The 16,843-nt window shown below is 48.5% G+C and overlaps 1 protein-coding gene across 2 annotated transcripts in view; it reads right to left on the bottom strand.

Annotated features, from left to right (window-relative positions):
• LOC132393136 (glycogen synthase kinase-3 beta-like) overlaps positions 1 to 15,395 on the bottom strand; it is a 69,595-nt gene extending 54,200 nt beyond the window's left edge. The window contains exon 1 of one of the 2 annotated variants that reach the window (XM_059968016.1): positions 15,200 to 15,395. In XM_059968016.1, the coding sequence (XP_059823999.1) occupies positions 15,200 to 15,266 (67 nt within the window). In that variant the 5' untranslated portion in view covers positions 15,267 to 15,395. The remainder of the gene's footprint in view (positions 1 to 15,199) is intronic. The other variant, XM_059968009.1, reaches the window with a different exon arrangement.
• Positions 15,396 to 16,843: the final 1,448 nt, after the last annotated feature.

Here is a 16,843-nt window from a genome sequence, read left to right as displayed (position 1 = left end):
ATTTGCTTCCTCACCACAATTTATCGCCACAGTGATCTCAAACCACACCAGAGACAGTTAGCACCATCAACACATGCAGTCCCACTCGTCCCAGCCCATTCCCCTTACAGCAACAGCCCGACTGCCAAAAGCTTCATCCAGCCCCCATCCTCCATCAGTACTTTCCCCACCCTTCCATCTGCAGCCACGGCCAACAGTCTGCTGGGGGGGCTCAGTGACTCCAGCAGCACCGACGGGAGGCTGGTGGATGCATTGATGTTTCGGTTCAAAGTCATCTCGCTGCAGGACTTGAAAACAGCCAGTGACATGACCTATGATGCCCCAGGCTTCCTGTACATGGACAGGGTTGCATAGCCCTGCCGGAATCCGGTCCCAGCAGTACCACCATCATGGCGCCCTGCGTCCTGGGATATCCCATTACCAACTATCCACCTGAGTCTGGAATATTCCCTCACTACTACCCCACCACAGTCCCCAGTCCCATCATTACTACTCCAAAACACTCCGCGATATCACATCGTTGCCCCTAGACGTGCTCGGCCAACCCTGTGAAGTTCCAGCACTGACTCCAGACCCACTGTCACACTCTCCCGGCTGCGGGGGACGTATCACCTTCGCTTCCCCAGCCGCTAGTACATCCTATCACCACTCCCCCAGATGCACTGTCACCACACTCCCAGTCTCTGGGTCATCCCTCCATCACGATTCCCTACCTCTGGCAGTTGCATATGGTCAATCCACCCCCACCCAGTCCACCCTTGTGGCAAAGTATGCTAGGGCAATGCTGCCCACTTTCAGGACTGGAGGCGACTTTCAGGACTCATCCATTCCACCGCTTTGGGACAGAGAATGCCGTGCCACAGGAAGGACGGCAAGGGGGCAGCACAGATCCGCAGGAGGGGGCAAGGAGGGAGCACAGTGCTGTAGGAGGGGCGGCGAAGAGGTAGAACGGATCTGCAGGAGGGGCAGCAAGGAGGGAGCACGGATCTGCAGGAGGGGCAGCGAGGAGGGAGAACGGATCTGCAGGAGGGACAGCGAGGAGGTAGAACGGATCTGCAGGAGGGGCAGCGAAGAGGTAGAACGGATCTGCAGGAGGGACGGCGAGGAGGTAGAACTGCGCTGCAGGAGGGGGCAAGGAGGGAGCACAGTGCTGCAGGAGGGGCAGCGAGGAGGTAGAACGGATCTGCAGGAGGGGCAGCAAGGAGGTAGAATGGATCTGCAGGAGGGACGGCGAGGAGGTAGAACTGCGCTGCAGGAGGGGGCAAGGAGGGAGCACGGATCTGCAGCAGGGGGCAAGGAGGGAGCACAGTGCTGCAGCAGGGGTGGCGAGGAGGTAGAACGGATCTGCAAGAGGGGCGGCGAGGAGGGAGAACTGCGCTGCAGGAGGGGGCAAGGAGGGAACACAGCGCTGCAGGAGGGGTGGCGAGGAGGTAGAACTGCGCTGCAGGAGGGGGCAAGGAGGGAGCACAGTGCTGCAGGAGGGGCAGCGACGAGGTAGAACGGATCTGCAGGAGGGGCAGCGAGGAGGTAGAATGGATCTGCAGGAGGGACGGCGAGGAGGTAGAACTGCGCTGCAGGAGGGGGCAAGGAGGGAGCACGGATCTGCAGCAGGGGGCAAGGAGGGAGCACAGTGCTGCAGCAGGGGTGGCGAGGAGGTAGAACGGATCTGCAAGAGGGGCGGCGAGGAGGGAGAACTGCGCTGCAGGAGGGGGCAAGGAGGGAACACGGATCTGCAGGAGGGGTGGCAAGGAGGGAGCATGGATCTGCAGGAGGGGGCAAGGAGGGAGCATGGATCTGCAGGAGGGGGCAAGGAGGGAGCACAGTGCTGCAGGAGGGGCGGCGAGGAGGTAGAACTGCGCTGCAGGAGGGGGCAAGGAGGGAGCACGGATCTGCAGCAGGGGGCAAGGAGGGAGCACAGTGCTGCAGCAGGGGTGGCGAGGAGGTAGAACGGATCTGCAAGAGGGGCGGCGAGGAGAACTGCGCTGCAGGAGGGGGCAAGGAGGGAACACAGCGCTGCAGGAGGGACGGCGAGGAGGTAGAACTGCGCTGCAGGAGGGGGCACGGATCTGCAGCAGGGGTGGCGAGGAGGTAGAACTGCGCTGCAGGAGGGGTGGCAAGGAGGGAGCATGGATCTGCAGGAGGGGGCAAGGAGGGAGCACAGTGCTGCAGGAGGGGCGGCGAGGAGGTAGAACGGATCTGCAGGAGGGGCGGCAAGGAGGGAGCATGGATCTGCAGGAGGGGTGGCAAGGAGGGAGCATGGATCTGCAGGAGGGGGCAAGGAGGGAGACAAAGCGCTGCAGGAGGGGGGCAAGGAGGGAGCACAGTGCTGCAGGAGGGGCGATGAGGGGGAGAACAGATCTTCAGGAGGGGCAGCGAGAAGAAAGAACGGATCTGCAGGAGGGAGCTGTGAAAATGTGCCACATTGCTGGAGGGGCTGTGAGGTTGGCAGCAGAGCTGAAGTCCTGTCTGAGGAGCTAGCCTCCCAGCTGGGTCTCTGTAATTCAGAGACACTGAGGGGAGGGAGCTTCCTCACAGCAGGTCCCAGCACTGAGAAGCCAAAGTCAGATGGTCCATGTGACACCTGGAGTGGATTTTCCTTCCAAGAGAGGCATCCTATTCGAACAGACGAGCCATGCTGGGGTGTGAAGTTCTGAGAAAAATCAGCACCTCTCTGTGACATCACCTCCCTCTATTACCCACTGCCCAGGGAACAATGCAGGCTGCAGCCCACTAGGCACAGCGAAACATGGACCAGTATGTACAACACACAGTCTCTCTGTGATGGGCGGATTTGCTCCAGGGCTCTGGTTTCCACCAACGTTCAGGGTTAGTGGCTCCTTGTGTAGTAAGCTAGCAGGATTGAAGGGGATTTGGTGGAACAGGTTGTGGGCTATAATAGTGGGGGAATGGAATTATTCAGCCACAGAGACATTTGTGTCCACTACATCCAAGCGGGAAAACATCCCATCTTCCAGCGCGGGAGCCTGAAGAGCCACACTCAACGTTTTAGGAACAGCTTCTTCCCCTCCATCATCAGATTCAAATGGGCCAAGAAATCATGAACACTACCTCACTATTCATCTTTCTGTGTGCCATTTATAGCAACTTTTATGACAAATTTCCCATCATATGTCAGTGAATATTAATCCAAACTGGATTCTGTCCAGACTGTTAGTGACTGTTTCTACCACTCAAATCTGTTACTCTCCCCAAGCAGTGGGGCCGAACAACACTTCCACCCACTATGACCTACCCCCTCCACATTCCCCACCATTCCTGTCAGTGACCTTATGTCACCCTTGTGCCTTGCATCACTTTATGGATCTAAATATATTAGCTATTTTATGTAGAGTAATTTATTGTGCTATTTTTTATTATTCCATTCTGAATCTTATTTCGTTTTTTTTTGCGCTGTATCGGACCCGGAGCAACAATTATCTTGTCTCCTTTACACTTGCGTACTGGAAATGGCATTAAACAATCTTGAATCAAAAAACTCTCTGGCAATATGTTCCAGTTATTCACCACTCACCAAGTGAGAAAGAACTCCCTCAGATCCCTCCTACCCTAAATCTACACAGTACTGTGCAAAAGTCTTAGGCACATATACATATATAGCTAAGGTGCCTAAGACCTTTGCACAGTACTGTTGTAATTTTATGTATTGCATTGTACTGTTACTGCTGTAAAAAATAATACATTTCATGGCACACGTGAGTGATGATAAACCCGATTCTGATATGGGTCTCTTATTGTGGAGAGAGAGTGGAAAGGGGACAGGGAGAGGGGAGGGAGCGGGAAGCACCAGAGAAACGTTCTGTCACGATCGAATCAAATGATCTTGCCTGGTGTCTCAGGGTTGGGTGTGTCTGCACCTACACCACACCCTGCCCCTGGCACTCCTCAGGCACCTGTCCCACACCCCTCCCATGGTGCTCCACCCAGGCCATTCCCAACATCCTTTGTTCCCGCCAAATTTACAAACTCGCTCTCCACTCCACGTTGACAATTACAGTACTGGGCAAAAGTCTTGGGCACTCTAGCTATATATATGTGCCCAAGACATTTGCACAATATTGTATGTCTTCTAGTTTTTTGACAATGGAGAGAAGTTTCCTGGAGCTTACTCCATGCCTACCCCATCACAATCTCAAACAGCTGTACAACATGGACAGACTAACTCGTTCATGCCAACCCAGACGTCTACCTGAACTTATCCCATTTGCCTGTGTTGGAAGCAGAGTCACTGACAGCATATCCATCATATAGCTCAGAATCAGGTTTATTGTTATTGATATTAGTTGTGAAATCTTGTTTTATGGCAGCAGTACAGTGCAGGCATAACAAATTACAGTACTTTAAAAATAAAGACACAAAGAGGGCAAATGAGGAGTATTCAAGGTCATCATGTCGTTCAGAAATCTATCTTCATAAGGGAAGAAATTGCTCCTAAAATATTGAATGTGGGCCCTCAGGCTCCTATATCTCATCCCTAACGGTGGTAATGAGAAGAGGGCAAGTCCCAGATGGTAAGGGTCTTTAGTGATAAGTACCGCTTTCTTGATGTAGCACCTTTTGAAGGTTCCTCAGTCATGGGGAAGTATGTACCTATGATGGAGCCGGATGAGTTTGCAGCCTCCTGTGATCCTGTGTATTGGAGCCTCCTTACCAACTGGCGATGCGACCAGCAGGAATGCTCTCCATGGTGTATCTGTAGCAATTTGTCTTTGGAGTCACACTGAATCTCCTCAAACTCCTGAAGTAGAGCCACTGATATGACTGCACAAATGCACTGGGCCTACAACAGGTTTCTCTGAGATGTTCACGCCCAGGAAATTGAAACTGCACACTCTTTCCACTGTTGGCCACTCAATGAGGAGTGTGTTCTAACAATTACCCACTTCCTGAAGTTCACAATCAGTACCTTGGTCTTGCTGACAGAGTGCCAGGTTGTTTTGTGACACCACTTGACCTACTGGTCCTGTCCAAGTACCTCTCAATCAGTGTAACTGTACTCAGCTGTACCACTGCCATTGGCAATTAATGGATGTACTCACCACACTCTCTGAGAAGGTTTTCCATCGGGCTCCTCCCCTCATCTTCCTCCTCTAGGTTCTCAAGTTTTAGACTACCTCCCACTCTACGATAAAGAGGGCGACCAATTCCTTCGATTACGTCCCTACGTAACCTCCAACATGTTGATGTAATCAAGAAGGCACGTCAGTGGCTCTATCTCATTATGAGTTTGATGAGATTTGGCATGTCAACCAAAGACTCCAGCAAATTTCCATCGATGTAACATGGAGATCATTCTGACTGATTGCAATACCTTCCAACATGGAGGCTCAGGGTTACAACCAGCTGCATTGGGTTGCAGTCTCAGCCAGATCCATCACAGGCATAAGTCTCCCCAGCATCGATGATATCTTCAAAACGCCATGCGTCAAGAAGGCAGCATCCTTCATTAAGGACATCAGAGGGGTGGTAATGGAGCTCGAAGACCTACACTCAGCGTTTTCAGAACACTTTCTTTTCCTCTGGTATTAGACTTCTGTACGGTCCATGAACTAATGAACATTCTTCACTATTTCTCTTTGGCACAATTAATTTATTTTTATTGTAACTTCTCACTGCAATCTTCAGGGAGGAGGTCCAGGAGCCTGAAGAGATGCACTTAATGTTTTAGGAACAGCTTCATCCCTCTCGCCATCGGGTTTCTGAACAGTTTCTAAACCTATGAATCCGACCTCGCTATTCCTCTTTTGCACTATTTATTGTTTTGTTATAACTTATAGCCATTTTTAATGCTTTGCAGTATATTACTGCAGCAAAACAATGAATTTCCAAATACGGTAATGATAATAAACCAGATTCAGATTCTCTCCTTGTAACTGAAACACTAAATCCCATGCGACACCTTCTTCTGCATCCTCCTTCCAGGGCCTCCACGTTCTGAGTCAGCAGAGGCTTCGTGGGCCAAATGGCTTATTTGTAAGGAAACAGACACGGTTGGACACTACCTGACAGTTCCTATCAACCTCACCTCACGAAAAATGCGAAGGTCCCAAGGAGGGAGCAAAAGTAGTGCGAACTCACCAACGCCCTAGAGTCCGAACAAGACTGCTTTACGTTTGTACGCCACTCCTCTTCAATAAAGGCTGCTGTTTCACTGGCTCTCCAAATGAGTCACTGCAGCCGCATGTGAACTTTGTATTTTTGAAGGGGTGGGGGGGAACAGCAAAGGCATTGCTCATACACTTTTCACCATGCTGCAAGAAGGGCACATAAATCATTCCAAGTGGCAGGGACTGTCGTGACAGGCAAAGGACTTGGTAAACAGGCACAGTGTACAAAAGGCGTCCAATGCCAGTTTGGACAGTACCGAACAATTCTTAACAACCTCACCTCCTGAAAGACACGAAGGTCCCAAGGAGGGAATAGTGAGATTCAACAGAAAGGCCCCAGGAACGAGAAGATTTCAGCTTCCGTGGGGGAAGCTCTGGCACAGAGGGGCAGACTGAGGTTTGGTGATGTACAACTGGGCAAACTGGTGGAGGAGTCACGAAGGCATAAAACTTCAGGAGGAAGGGCATCTCTGCATGGAGAGGGAAGGAGGAACAATTTGCAGGGCTGCAGGGGGTAAGGTCATGGGGCAAATGGCCCCTCTTGTAAGCCAGACTGCTATTCATGATTCCTTTGGGCTATGAAACAGACCCTGAACAATGTTACAGTCCAAGATGGGAGAGGTGGCTTCCAACTTCACAAAACAATGGAGACCAAACCAGCTTCATCACAGGCACAACCCTCCTCACCATCAAGGTCTCTGTATGCCTCCTCACCGCCACCCGAGATTCTGTTGTTGGCAGAACCTCAGGTGGTGATGGGGAGGCATACAAGAGTTGACTGGTGTGGCAGAAGCAGCCTCTCACTTAATGTCAGCAAGACCGAGGAACAGATTGCAGACTTCAGAAAGAGGAAGCCGAGAGAATGTACATCAGTTCTCACTGAGGGGTCAGCGGTGGAAAGAGTGTAGCAGCTTCAAAGTCCTGGGCATCAACATCTCAGAGGATCTATCCTGGGACCAACTTATTGAAGCAATCACAACGGCGGCACACAGTGGCTCCACTTCATTAGGAGAATGCGGAGCTTTGGTGTATCACCATAGTCTGGTAAATTTCTACAGATGTACAGTGAAGAACATTCTGATTGGTTGCATCATGGCCTGGTACAGAGACCTCACCGCAAAGGATTCAAAAAGACTGTAGAGTAGTGTAGACTCAAACATCTCCATTACAGGCAAAGCATCCCCACCATTGACAAAACCTTCAAAAATAATTATGGGTACCTCAAAGAGATGGCATCCATCATTAAGGACCCTAACCGCTGACGTAATGCCCTCTTCTCATTACTACCATCGAGGAAGTGGTACAGGAGCCTTACAACCACACTCACTGTTCGGGCAGGAGGTACAGGAGACTGAAGACAAAACACTCAACGTTTAAAGGAACAGCTTCTTCCCCCTCTGCCACCAGATTTCTGAATGAATCCATGGATACGACTTCACTATTCTTCTTTTTGTTCCATTATAATAATTTTATTTCTTTTTTTGTACTGCTGCCATAAAACAACAAATTTCACTTAATGCAAGATTTTAATGCAAGGTCTTTTCACTGAATGTAAGAATAAACCTGACTCTAAACTGCAACATTGGGCTTACTTGCAAAGATCCTGGGATATGAACATCGAGACTTTGTGATGTACCAAACAGGGCATCTGGAGAGATGGCACACGCGGGTAAAACTGCTGCCTCTCAGCTCCAGAGTTTTGGATTTGATTCCGACCTCTGGCACCACTTGTGTGAAGTTAGTGCATTCTCGTTGTAAGTCTGTGGGTGAGGTTACCCAGGGTGATGCAGCATCCTGCCGTGCCCCAAAGGTGTTCAGGTCAGTGCATTAATGGGCTGCTGTAAATTGCCCAGAACCCCCCACCCCCCCACCGAAATTGCTAGGGGCAGAATCTAGTGCTGAGTGGGGAGTTAACAGAAATGAGGGCAAAATAAATTGGGATCAGCATAGGATGGTATGCACTTGGTGAGACCGCACTGTGATCTTATTGAGTGTTAGAGCAGGCTCCGGGGGTTCATTAACCATTCTTATATTTCCACTAAATCTTATACTGAAAATCTGCCGAGCTAACAGTGACAACTTGGTCAAATCTTTGGGTTCACTTTCAATGTACAAAGTTTAAATATACAAGGCATTCACATTAGAAAGGAAAGGTTGGGATGTTGGGATGGGGGAAGCTTCCTCCCTCCCTCCCGCTCTCTCTCTCTCTCTCTCACACACACACGCGCTTGCAGGGTTAGACCTAGAGTGAAGCGCATTCAACACCATTCCATCAAACTCTCTCAGGGTCAAACAAAGGATGAAGCTCTCTCAACACCGTCACAAATTCACAGGGGTAAGCAGGGAAATTATTGCAAAAGACTCTACGGTAAAGGATTTACACACTAGGACTTCACAGGAGTAGTCAGCATTGATTTGTGTAGTGGAGCTCACGTCTTAAGAATTTGATTGTGGTCTGTGAAGGGTGATATAAAGACGATAGAAGAGAGTAGGGCAAAGGATGATGGCTAAAAAGATTTCATTAAGCACGCAATAAAGTCTCTCGTGAGAGGCTAATCCCACAGTAACTTGGTAGGCAGGCTTTCAAAATTAGTTCAGCCATAGAAAACAGAGAGCAGTGGTGGAGGGTGTTATCCCGTCTGGAGGTCTGTGACCAGCGATGTTCCTCGGGGATCAGTGATGGGACCTCTAGTTGTGATGACTTTGGGTATGTGCAGGTGCAATGATCAGTTAACTTTGCAGACAACACACAACTTGATGGAGCTATGGATGGTGAATAAGAATACAGCAGGATATAGATCAGATGGAAATAAGAGTAGAGAAATGGCAAATGGGAGTTTAATCAGTGTGAGATGTTGCACTTTGGGAGGTCAAATGTAAGAGAAATATACACAGTAAAATGTTAGGATCATTGGTGTATACAGGGATCTCAGGGTGTAAGTAACAGAAACAGACAGGAAGGTGAAGAATGCGACAGCATTCTTACTTTCATTAGTCAGGGCACTGCAGATAAAAATAAGGAAGTAATTTTGTAGCTGTGTAAAACTCTGGTCAGGCCACATGTGAAGTATTGTGAGCAGTTGTTGTGTTTTCTCTGGAGTTGTCAGAGGATCTATCCTGGACATCACACTTTCATACAACCACGATAATTGGCATGCCAGCAGCTATACTTCAGTTAGAATTTGAGAACATTTGTTATGTCACCTGAGATTCCAGCAACTTTCTGCAGATGTATGGTGGAAAGCATTCGGACTGGTTGCATCACCTCCTGGTATGGAGGCTCCAATGCACAGGAGCAAGAGAGCATAACGAGAGATCAAGATAGAAGGAAGAGATTATTATAGGAGGCAGAAAGCTGAAAAGCAGGACCTCCAGGGTAGTAGTCTCTGGGATTGCTGCCTGTGCCACAAAACAGTGAGGGTAAAAATAGGATGATTTGCCAGATATATGTGTGTCTGAAGAATTGGTGCAGAGGGCAGGGTTTCAGATTTGTGGATCACTGGAATCTCTTCTGGGGAATGTATGACCTGTACACATGAACCTGAGGGGGACCAATATCCTCACCGGCAGGATCGCTAGAGCAGTAGGGGAGGGTTTAAACTGATTTGGCCAAGGTGATGGGAACTGGAGAGATAGGGCTGAGGATGGTTTACAAGCAGAGGTAGTGGGCAGTGAGACTGAACAGGCAGATGATAAGGCAAATTGCATTTGGAGGGATGAGTTAAGGAAGCAGAGAATCTGCAGAAGAACTCAAGACACAATAGGAGAAGTGGCAGGTGGAATATAGTGTGTTGTCATGCACTTTGATAGAAGGAATAAAGACGTAGACCATTTTCTAAATGGAGAGAATGGCCCAGGCTGAGCAGGCAGCTCAGAAACCCCATCACCAAGAACAAAGGAAAACAGGGGGTCTGTAGACAACCCTTCCCCTGAATTATCTTTGGAAATGTGTTGTCATTCTTAGATCACTGCCGGGTCTGAATTTAATGCAGACAACTGTGAGGTGGTTGGGTTGGGCATTGGGAGTACAAACTAAGGAAGGACTTACACTACTAAGAAGTGTGGTAGAACAGATGTATCTGGGAATACAGTCACTGGGCGGCATGGTCTAGGCCTGGAGCTTTTTGCAGCAACAGTGCCCGGCTACCATATGCTGCTTAGACATCTTAAACGCGGCCCAGTTCAGAGGCAAGAGCTGATTACGCTCTCTCTCTGCAATGTTTTCTCCTCTCTCTCCACGGTGCCGAGCCTTTCTCTGTTCCATCATTTGGTCAATTTAAACACTGGCTCAGATAGACCGAAAACAGCGTGTTGTAATCTGGGGAGAGAGCCATTTTGCTCATTCTCCGCAATGGACATCTCCATGGCACTGAGGGTATGAAGCCTGCCCCAGCTGCTGTGCTCCATGTCTGCTAATACGATGAACTGATAAGTGAGGCTTTGGGCCTACTCTGGGCTGCTCCAGGGTTTGGACCTGAGAATTCAATTTTGGTTCAGAATGCTGTAGTTTGTTTCAATTATTTACAATTTGTATTTTTTTTCTTTCTCTTGCGCATCGAGTGTCGGTTTTTAATTTTTATTCTTACTCTTTTTTTCCCTTAATTAGGTTCTTTTTGGTTTCATAGCTGCAGGGTGAAAGGTGAAATATTTAAGAATCTGAAAGGGCACCTCGTCATTCGGAGGGTAGTGTGAATGTGGAACAAGCTGCCAGTGGCAGTGGTGGACGTGGGTTCAGTTGTAACATCGAAGAAAAGTTTGGATAGGTACATCACTGAGAGGGGTTTGGAAGACTATGGTCCGGGTCCAGGTACATGGAACTGTAGAAGACCAGGCTAGCACAGACTGGATGGGCCTAAAGGCCTAGTTCTCTACTACGGGACTCTGACTCTATCTCTCCCCAAGAGCACTGTCAGTGGACCAAGGCATGGCTCACCAACACCTTCACGGTTCAAAGTAAAATTTATTATCAGAGCACATCTGTATCACCACATACAACCCTGAGATTCCCCTTCCTGTGGGAAAACTCAGCAAATCTATAGAACAGTAACTGCAAACAGGATCCGTAAACATCAGGAACTGTAAACTGTCAACAAACTGTGCACATGTAGATATAAATATATAATGAGCATGAAATCGTAATATAACAGAGTCCTTAAATGAGTATAGTTATCCCCTTTTGTTCTAGAGTCTGATAGTTAAGGGGTAGTAACTGTTCTTGAACTTGGTGGTGCGAGCCCTGAGGTTTTTGTAACTTCTGCCTGATGGCAACAGCGAGAAAAGAGCGTGGTCTGGGTGGTGAAGATCTTTGGTGATGGATGCTGCTTCTCTACAGCAACATTTCATGTAGATGTGCTCAATGGCTGGAAGGTTTTACCCATGAGGTACTGGGTTGAATCCACTATCTTTTGTAGGTTTTCTGCTTGAAGGCAGTGCTGTTCCCATACCAGGCCATAATGCAGCCAGTCAGTACACTTCCCACCACACACCTATAGAAGTTTGCCACAGTTTTTGATGATGTATCAAACCACCGCAGTCTCGAGTAAGTAGAGGGGCTTTCTTCGCAAAAATATTTCTATGATGTGTCCAGGAAAGTGAAAGAGATAGTGACACCTAAGAATTTAAAGTCATTGACCCTGTTTACCTCTGATCCTCCATTGATTATGGACCACTGGTTTCCCTCTCCTGAAGTCTACAATCAGTCCCTTGGTCTGGCTGACATTGAGTGAGAGTTTGTTGTTATTATACCACTCAGCAAAGTTTTCCATCTCCCTCCTGTATGCTGATTCCGCCCACAACAGTGGTGTTGTCAGCAAACCTGGTTCTGGTGCTGCACTTAGCCACACAGTCATAGGCATAACGCGAGTAGAGCAGGGGGCTGAGTACTCATCTCCGTGGTGCTCCTGTGCTGATGGACATCATGAAGGAGACGTTTTGCCAATCTGAACTGTCTCTAAGGGAAGAAATCCAGGATTCAATTGCACAAGGGGGTACTGATGCCCAGATCTTGGAGTTTACTGATTAGTTTTGAGGGGATGATGTTGTAAAGTACCGAGATGTAATTGATAAAGAGAATCCTGATGTGTGCATCTTTGCTGTCCAGATGGTCCAGTATTTTGCGAAGAAGCAACAAGTTAGCATCTGTTTTCCCATGGACAGCGAAAGACGGTAATAAAGGCAGGGCTTGTCAGCAATACCAATAATACCAAATGTGAATGAAGGCATCTAACTTAGTGTTTCCCTTCTGAACTACCTCCATTAACCCTCAGTGATTCCCATGCCCACGCACAGAAATAGCTTTTAATCTCTCACTATTATGCCATCGACATCTGTTCATACATCAGGCTGAGACTTGCCTTCTTGTTATTTTACTATTACATCTGATTACTGGATTGACCTGAAAGCAAGCTTCAGACACTCTACCTTTCCTCTTCAAGACCACGAGATTGATCAAACACTCTCTCTCTCCCCCTCCCCCAACCCGACTTCCCTTGGGTCAGCCTAGCTCATCTTACCTGAGAGTACCCACATCTTCCACACTCGAAGCTGGAACAGGATCCTCTCCTGTAATATATGCCAGTCACCCTTCATTTCCAACAAATGCCAACAACTTAACTCCACCGATTGAAGATGCAGGGATCTCAGACATTTAACCCCCACACACACATCTAAAAACACCACTCCTTCCCAGTCCAAGATAAGGCAATTAAGATATTAACCTGTTGCTGATATATCACTGAACCATACCCCCTTGAACTTTACACTAGCAGTTGGGTGTGAAAGGCCATTGGGACAGCCAGGGAAGAGATAAACCAATCAAGCATATGATCAGCTCAATCCGAGGCCAATCAGGAAGGTGATAAGTGTTGCCAAGGTGCCACACATATAGGTGGAAGAGGAAGAAATCAGAAACACATCCTCCCCGGTTTACAAACAGCCGATCTACCGGGGGTGGGTGGGGTGGGGGGGGGGGGGTGTTAGTAAATTTGCAAATGACACAAAAGTTGGAGGTGCTGTGAGTAGTGTAGACATTTGCAGGCTACATTAGAACATTGACAGGACGCACAGCTGGGCTGAGTAGTTGCAGATTGAGTTCAACCTGGAAAAGTGTGAAGTGATACATTTTGGAAAGTCAAATTTAAATGTTAATGGCAGGATTCTTAGCAGTGTGGAGGAACAGAGAGATCTTGGGGGTGCACACCCACAGATCCCTCATACCTACCATGCAAGTTGATAGGGTGGTAGTAGAGGCAGAAACATTAAGAACATTTAAGTGACTCTTAGAAAGGTGGAAAGGATGAAAGAAAAATGGAAGTCTATGTGGGAGGGAAGGGCTTGATGCATCTTGGAGTAGGTTTAAAAGGTTATTCAACACTGTGGGCCGAGGGCCTGTACAATGCTGTCCTGTTCGACGTATAGCGCTTTTAGGACTTGGGTCGGATGGTTTTGCCACGTGCTGTGCATTTCAATGTTTCTTCACTGCCCCTCTCCCTCCCAAACTGCAACAGTCAGGGACTGGGTGGGTGCCCAGCTAGGTGCGCTGGGCAGATCCATTCATTACGGGCTGCTAATGGCTACTCTCCCCATGACTGCATTCTCTATCACCCCTGCTTCTCACACATACACGCAAACGTATTCATAACACACCGGTACAAAACCTTCTAGACTGAGACTAGAACTGCGGGACATAGCCTCAAAAATTTAGGATGGAGATGAGAAGGAACTGCTTTTCCCAAAGAGTGGTGAATCTGTGGAATTCTTTGCCCAGTGAAACAGTGGAGGCTACCTCAATAAATATTATTAAGACAAGGTTGGATAGATTTTTGCTTGTATAATATATTCAAATGACCACAATATCACAGCAATACTATGACGTGAACAAAATCAGGCCATTCAGCCCATTGAATCTGCTGTGCCATTCAATTATGACTGGTTTATTTGTCCTCTCAACTCCATTCTCCTACCTTTGCCCCAAAAACCTTTTACCACTCTCCCCTTAAAATGTACTATAACTACTTTCAATATTCTATTGGGCAAAAAAAAACACAAAAGCCTGAAGTACGTACCACCAGGCTCACTGACAGCTTGTAGCATGTTGTTATAAAAGCTTTGACTGGTTCCCAGGTACACTAAGATGAACTCTTGGCCTCACAATCTACCTCGTTTCCCCTCTACTTTCTGGATCCAGAGTAAGAATTATTCTGTTTCCTTTACACATGTCTACTGGAAATGCCATTAAACAATCTTGAACCTTATGATCTTGCAACTTATCGTTTACCTTCACTGCACTTTCTCTGTAGCTGTTACACTTTATTCTGTTATTTAACTTATTCTATCTGAATGTACCGTGTAATAATCTGATCTGTATGCAAGAGACATGTTTCGTTGCATCTTGGTACATGACAGAAACCAATTCCGATCAAAAAGAGAGTACTCCAGTGGCAGGGGTCACATCTCACACAGTCATCCCAGACCCAGGATATCAATGTTCAGTTCCATTCATAGAAGTAGCAGCCTATGTCTGTACTCAGCAAGACCCAGACAGCATCCAGACACAGGCTGACAAGTGACACTGAGTGTCAGAGGGTCATCCCCAACAAAAGGAAGTCCTACCAACTACCCTTGAACTCCAAGGCTTTTCCATCACTGAGTTCCTCCATCACCAGAAACTCAGCTGGATCAGCCACTGACCTAGTCAAAGATTCATCTAAAGGCACAACTCCAACTCTCTCTATCCCCCTCCCATCGCCTACATCCCCCACCCTCTCCCAACACCCCTTAACTTCCTTCGCCCCTCCCTTCGTTCCCTCCATCTTTCTCCCTCCCTCTCACACTGCCCCTCGACCTCCTTCGCCACTCCCACCCCTCTGTATAACTCTCAACCCCTCTCAGCCGCCCCTCAAACTCCCTCCCTTCACTTCCCTTCCCTCTACCTCCCTCCCCCACCACTTCCCCGGGACCTCCCTCCCACCAACCCTCATCGCTCACTGCCTCCTATTGCACCTACGTCCCTCCCACCGCCTCACCCTCCCTCTTCCCACCCACCACCACCACCACCACCCCCCCCCCAGACTCACGAATTTTGCCGCCGGACCCCGAGGCCGCCTCGGCCCAGGCGCTCGTTCGGGGCCGGCTGCCGCTCATGTTGCGGGGGCCGCGGCCTCCCCCTCCGCGCTGTGGCTCTGCCGGGCACGGTGGGTCTCAGCGCCGGCCGTCTACCTCCAGGCTCCGCATCCCGCCGCAGGCCGCAGGCCTCCCTCAGCCCCGCCCCACCCGCGCGAAGCCTACCGGGAACAGGGAATCGGACTACAACTTCCGACGGGCGCCGCGTCCGCTGGAGAGCCTCGTGCGCATGCACGGGGGACGTTGTGAAGCATCTCGGGAAATGAATGCCACACTGAGGAGGGAGGTTGTGTCTGTGTTTGCAATGGGGGGCGGGGTGGTTTCGGTGAGTGAGGATATAGTGAAGGGAGGGAGTAGAGAGAGTGAGGGGTTAACTAGAAGAGGGATTAGTTAGGGATCTGAACAATGAGAGGTGATAGTGGGGTATTGGAGAGTTTTGTCAGGCATGTCTACCATGAAGGATGTATACATTTAGGGGTATGGTAAAAGTTCTGTACTGTGAGGATCCCTGCCACCCAGTACAGGAGAATCGGGACTAGGACTGCCAGAATGGACAACAGCTTCTTCCCTCAGGCTGTAAGACTAATGAGTACCCTGCCACAACCGACTGTTTACTGTTGAGTCTTTGCATTTTACTACGGTATTTACTTCTGTTGAGCAGTAAATGCGTTTTGAATTAATTTGGTAACTTACTCGTGGTAATGCTTTATTTTTTATGTGCTGTGTGTGATCTGTGTTTAGTGGGTGCACCAGAGGAGCATCGTGTCATTTGGTTGTAGGTATGTACAGATGATAATGAACTTGAACTTAACAGGAGAAAATCTACAGATGCTGGAAACCTGGAACAACACACACAAAATACTGGAGAAACTTAGACTCGGGAAAGAATAAACAGTTGACTTTACACTATACATGCACTCCTCATTTTACACAGCCTTTGTTCACTATGACCCCTTACTGTATACAGCCCTGCTGTATCACTTCATTGTACATGGCCCCTAATACACTGCCCCTAATTTACAGTCACTTACTGCAGACCTGACTATAACTCCATGGTACACAGACCCCACTATAAATCCTCATTGTCATTAGAAAACCTCACTGTAATAGGCCCTTCATTGTTCACAACCCCTTCAATATAACAACTGACTGTACCAGACCCCACTATAAACCTTCATAAACCTACAGTCCATACTATAACTCCTCACTGTACTCCTCAATCACTGTAAATAAAAATGCTCAGTGTATGCAGCTCTTACTATAACCTCTCATTGTACAGATCCCACATTAATCCTCACCGTACACAACCCCTCACTCAATCATCAGACCCCACTATAACCCCTCTCTATACACAGACCCTACTGTAACCCCTCATTGTATACAGACCCCACTATAACCCCACACTATACACAAGCCCCCACTATAACCCCTTCACTGTGCACAGACCCCACTATAACCCTTCAGAGTACACAGACCCCACTTTATCCCCTCACTGTACACAACCCCCTCACTATCACTGATCACTGTACACAGCCCTAACTGTAATCCTCTTTCACCCCTCACTGTACGCAGCCCTCAGCTTAAACCCTCACTGGACA

Source organism: Hypanus sabinus, chromosome 1, assembly GCF_030144855.1.
Source record: "Hypanus sabinus isolate sHypSab1 chromosome 1, sHypSab1.hap1, whole genome shotgun sequence".
In the NCBI taxonomy this organism is placed as follows: Eukaryota; Metazoa; Chordata; class Chondrichthyes; order Myliobatiformes; family Dasyatidae; genus Hypanus; species Hypanus sabinus.
Note: the sequence above shows the minus strand (reverse complement) of the source record. Positions and strands in the feature narration are given on the sequence as shown.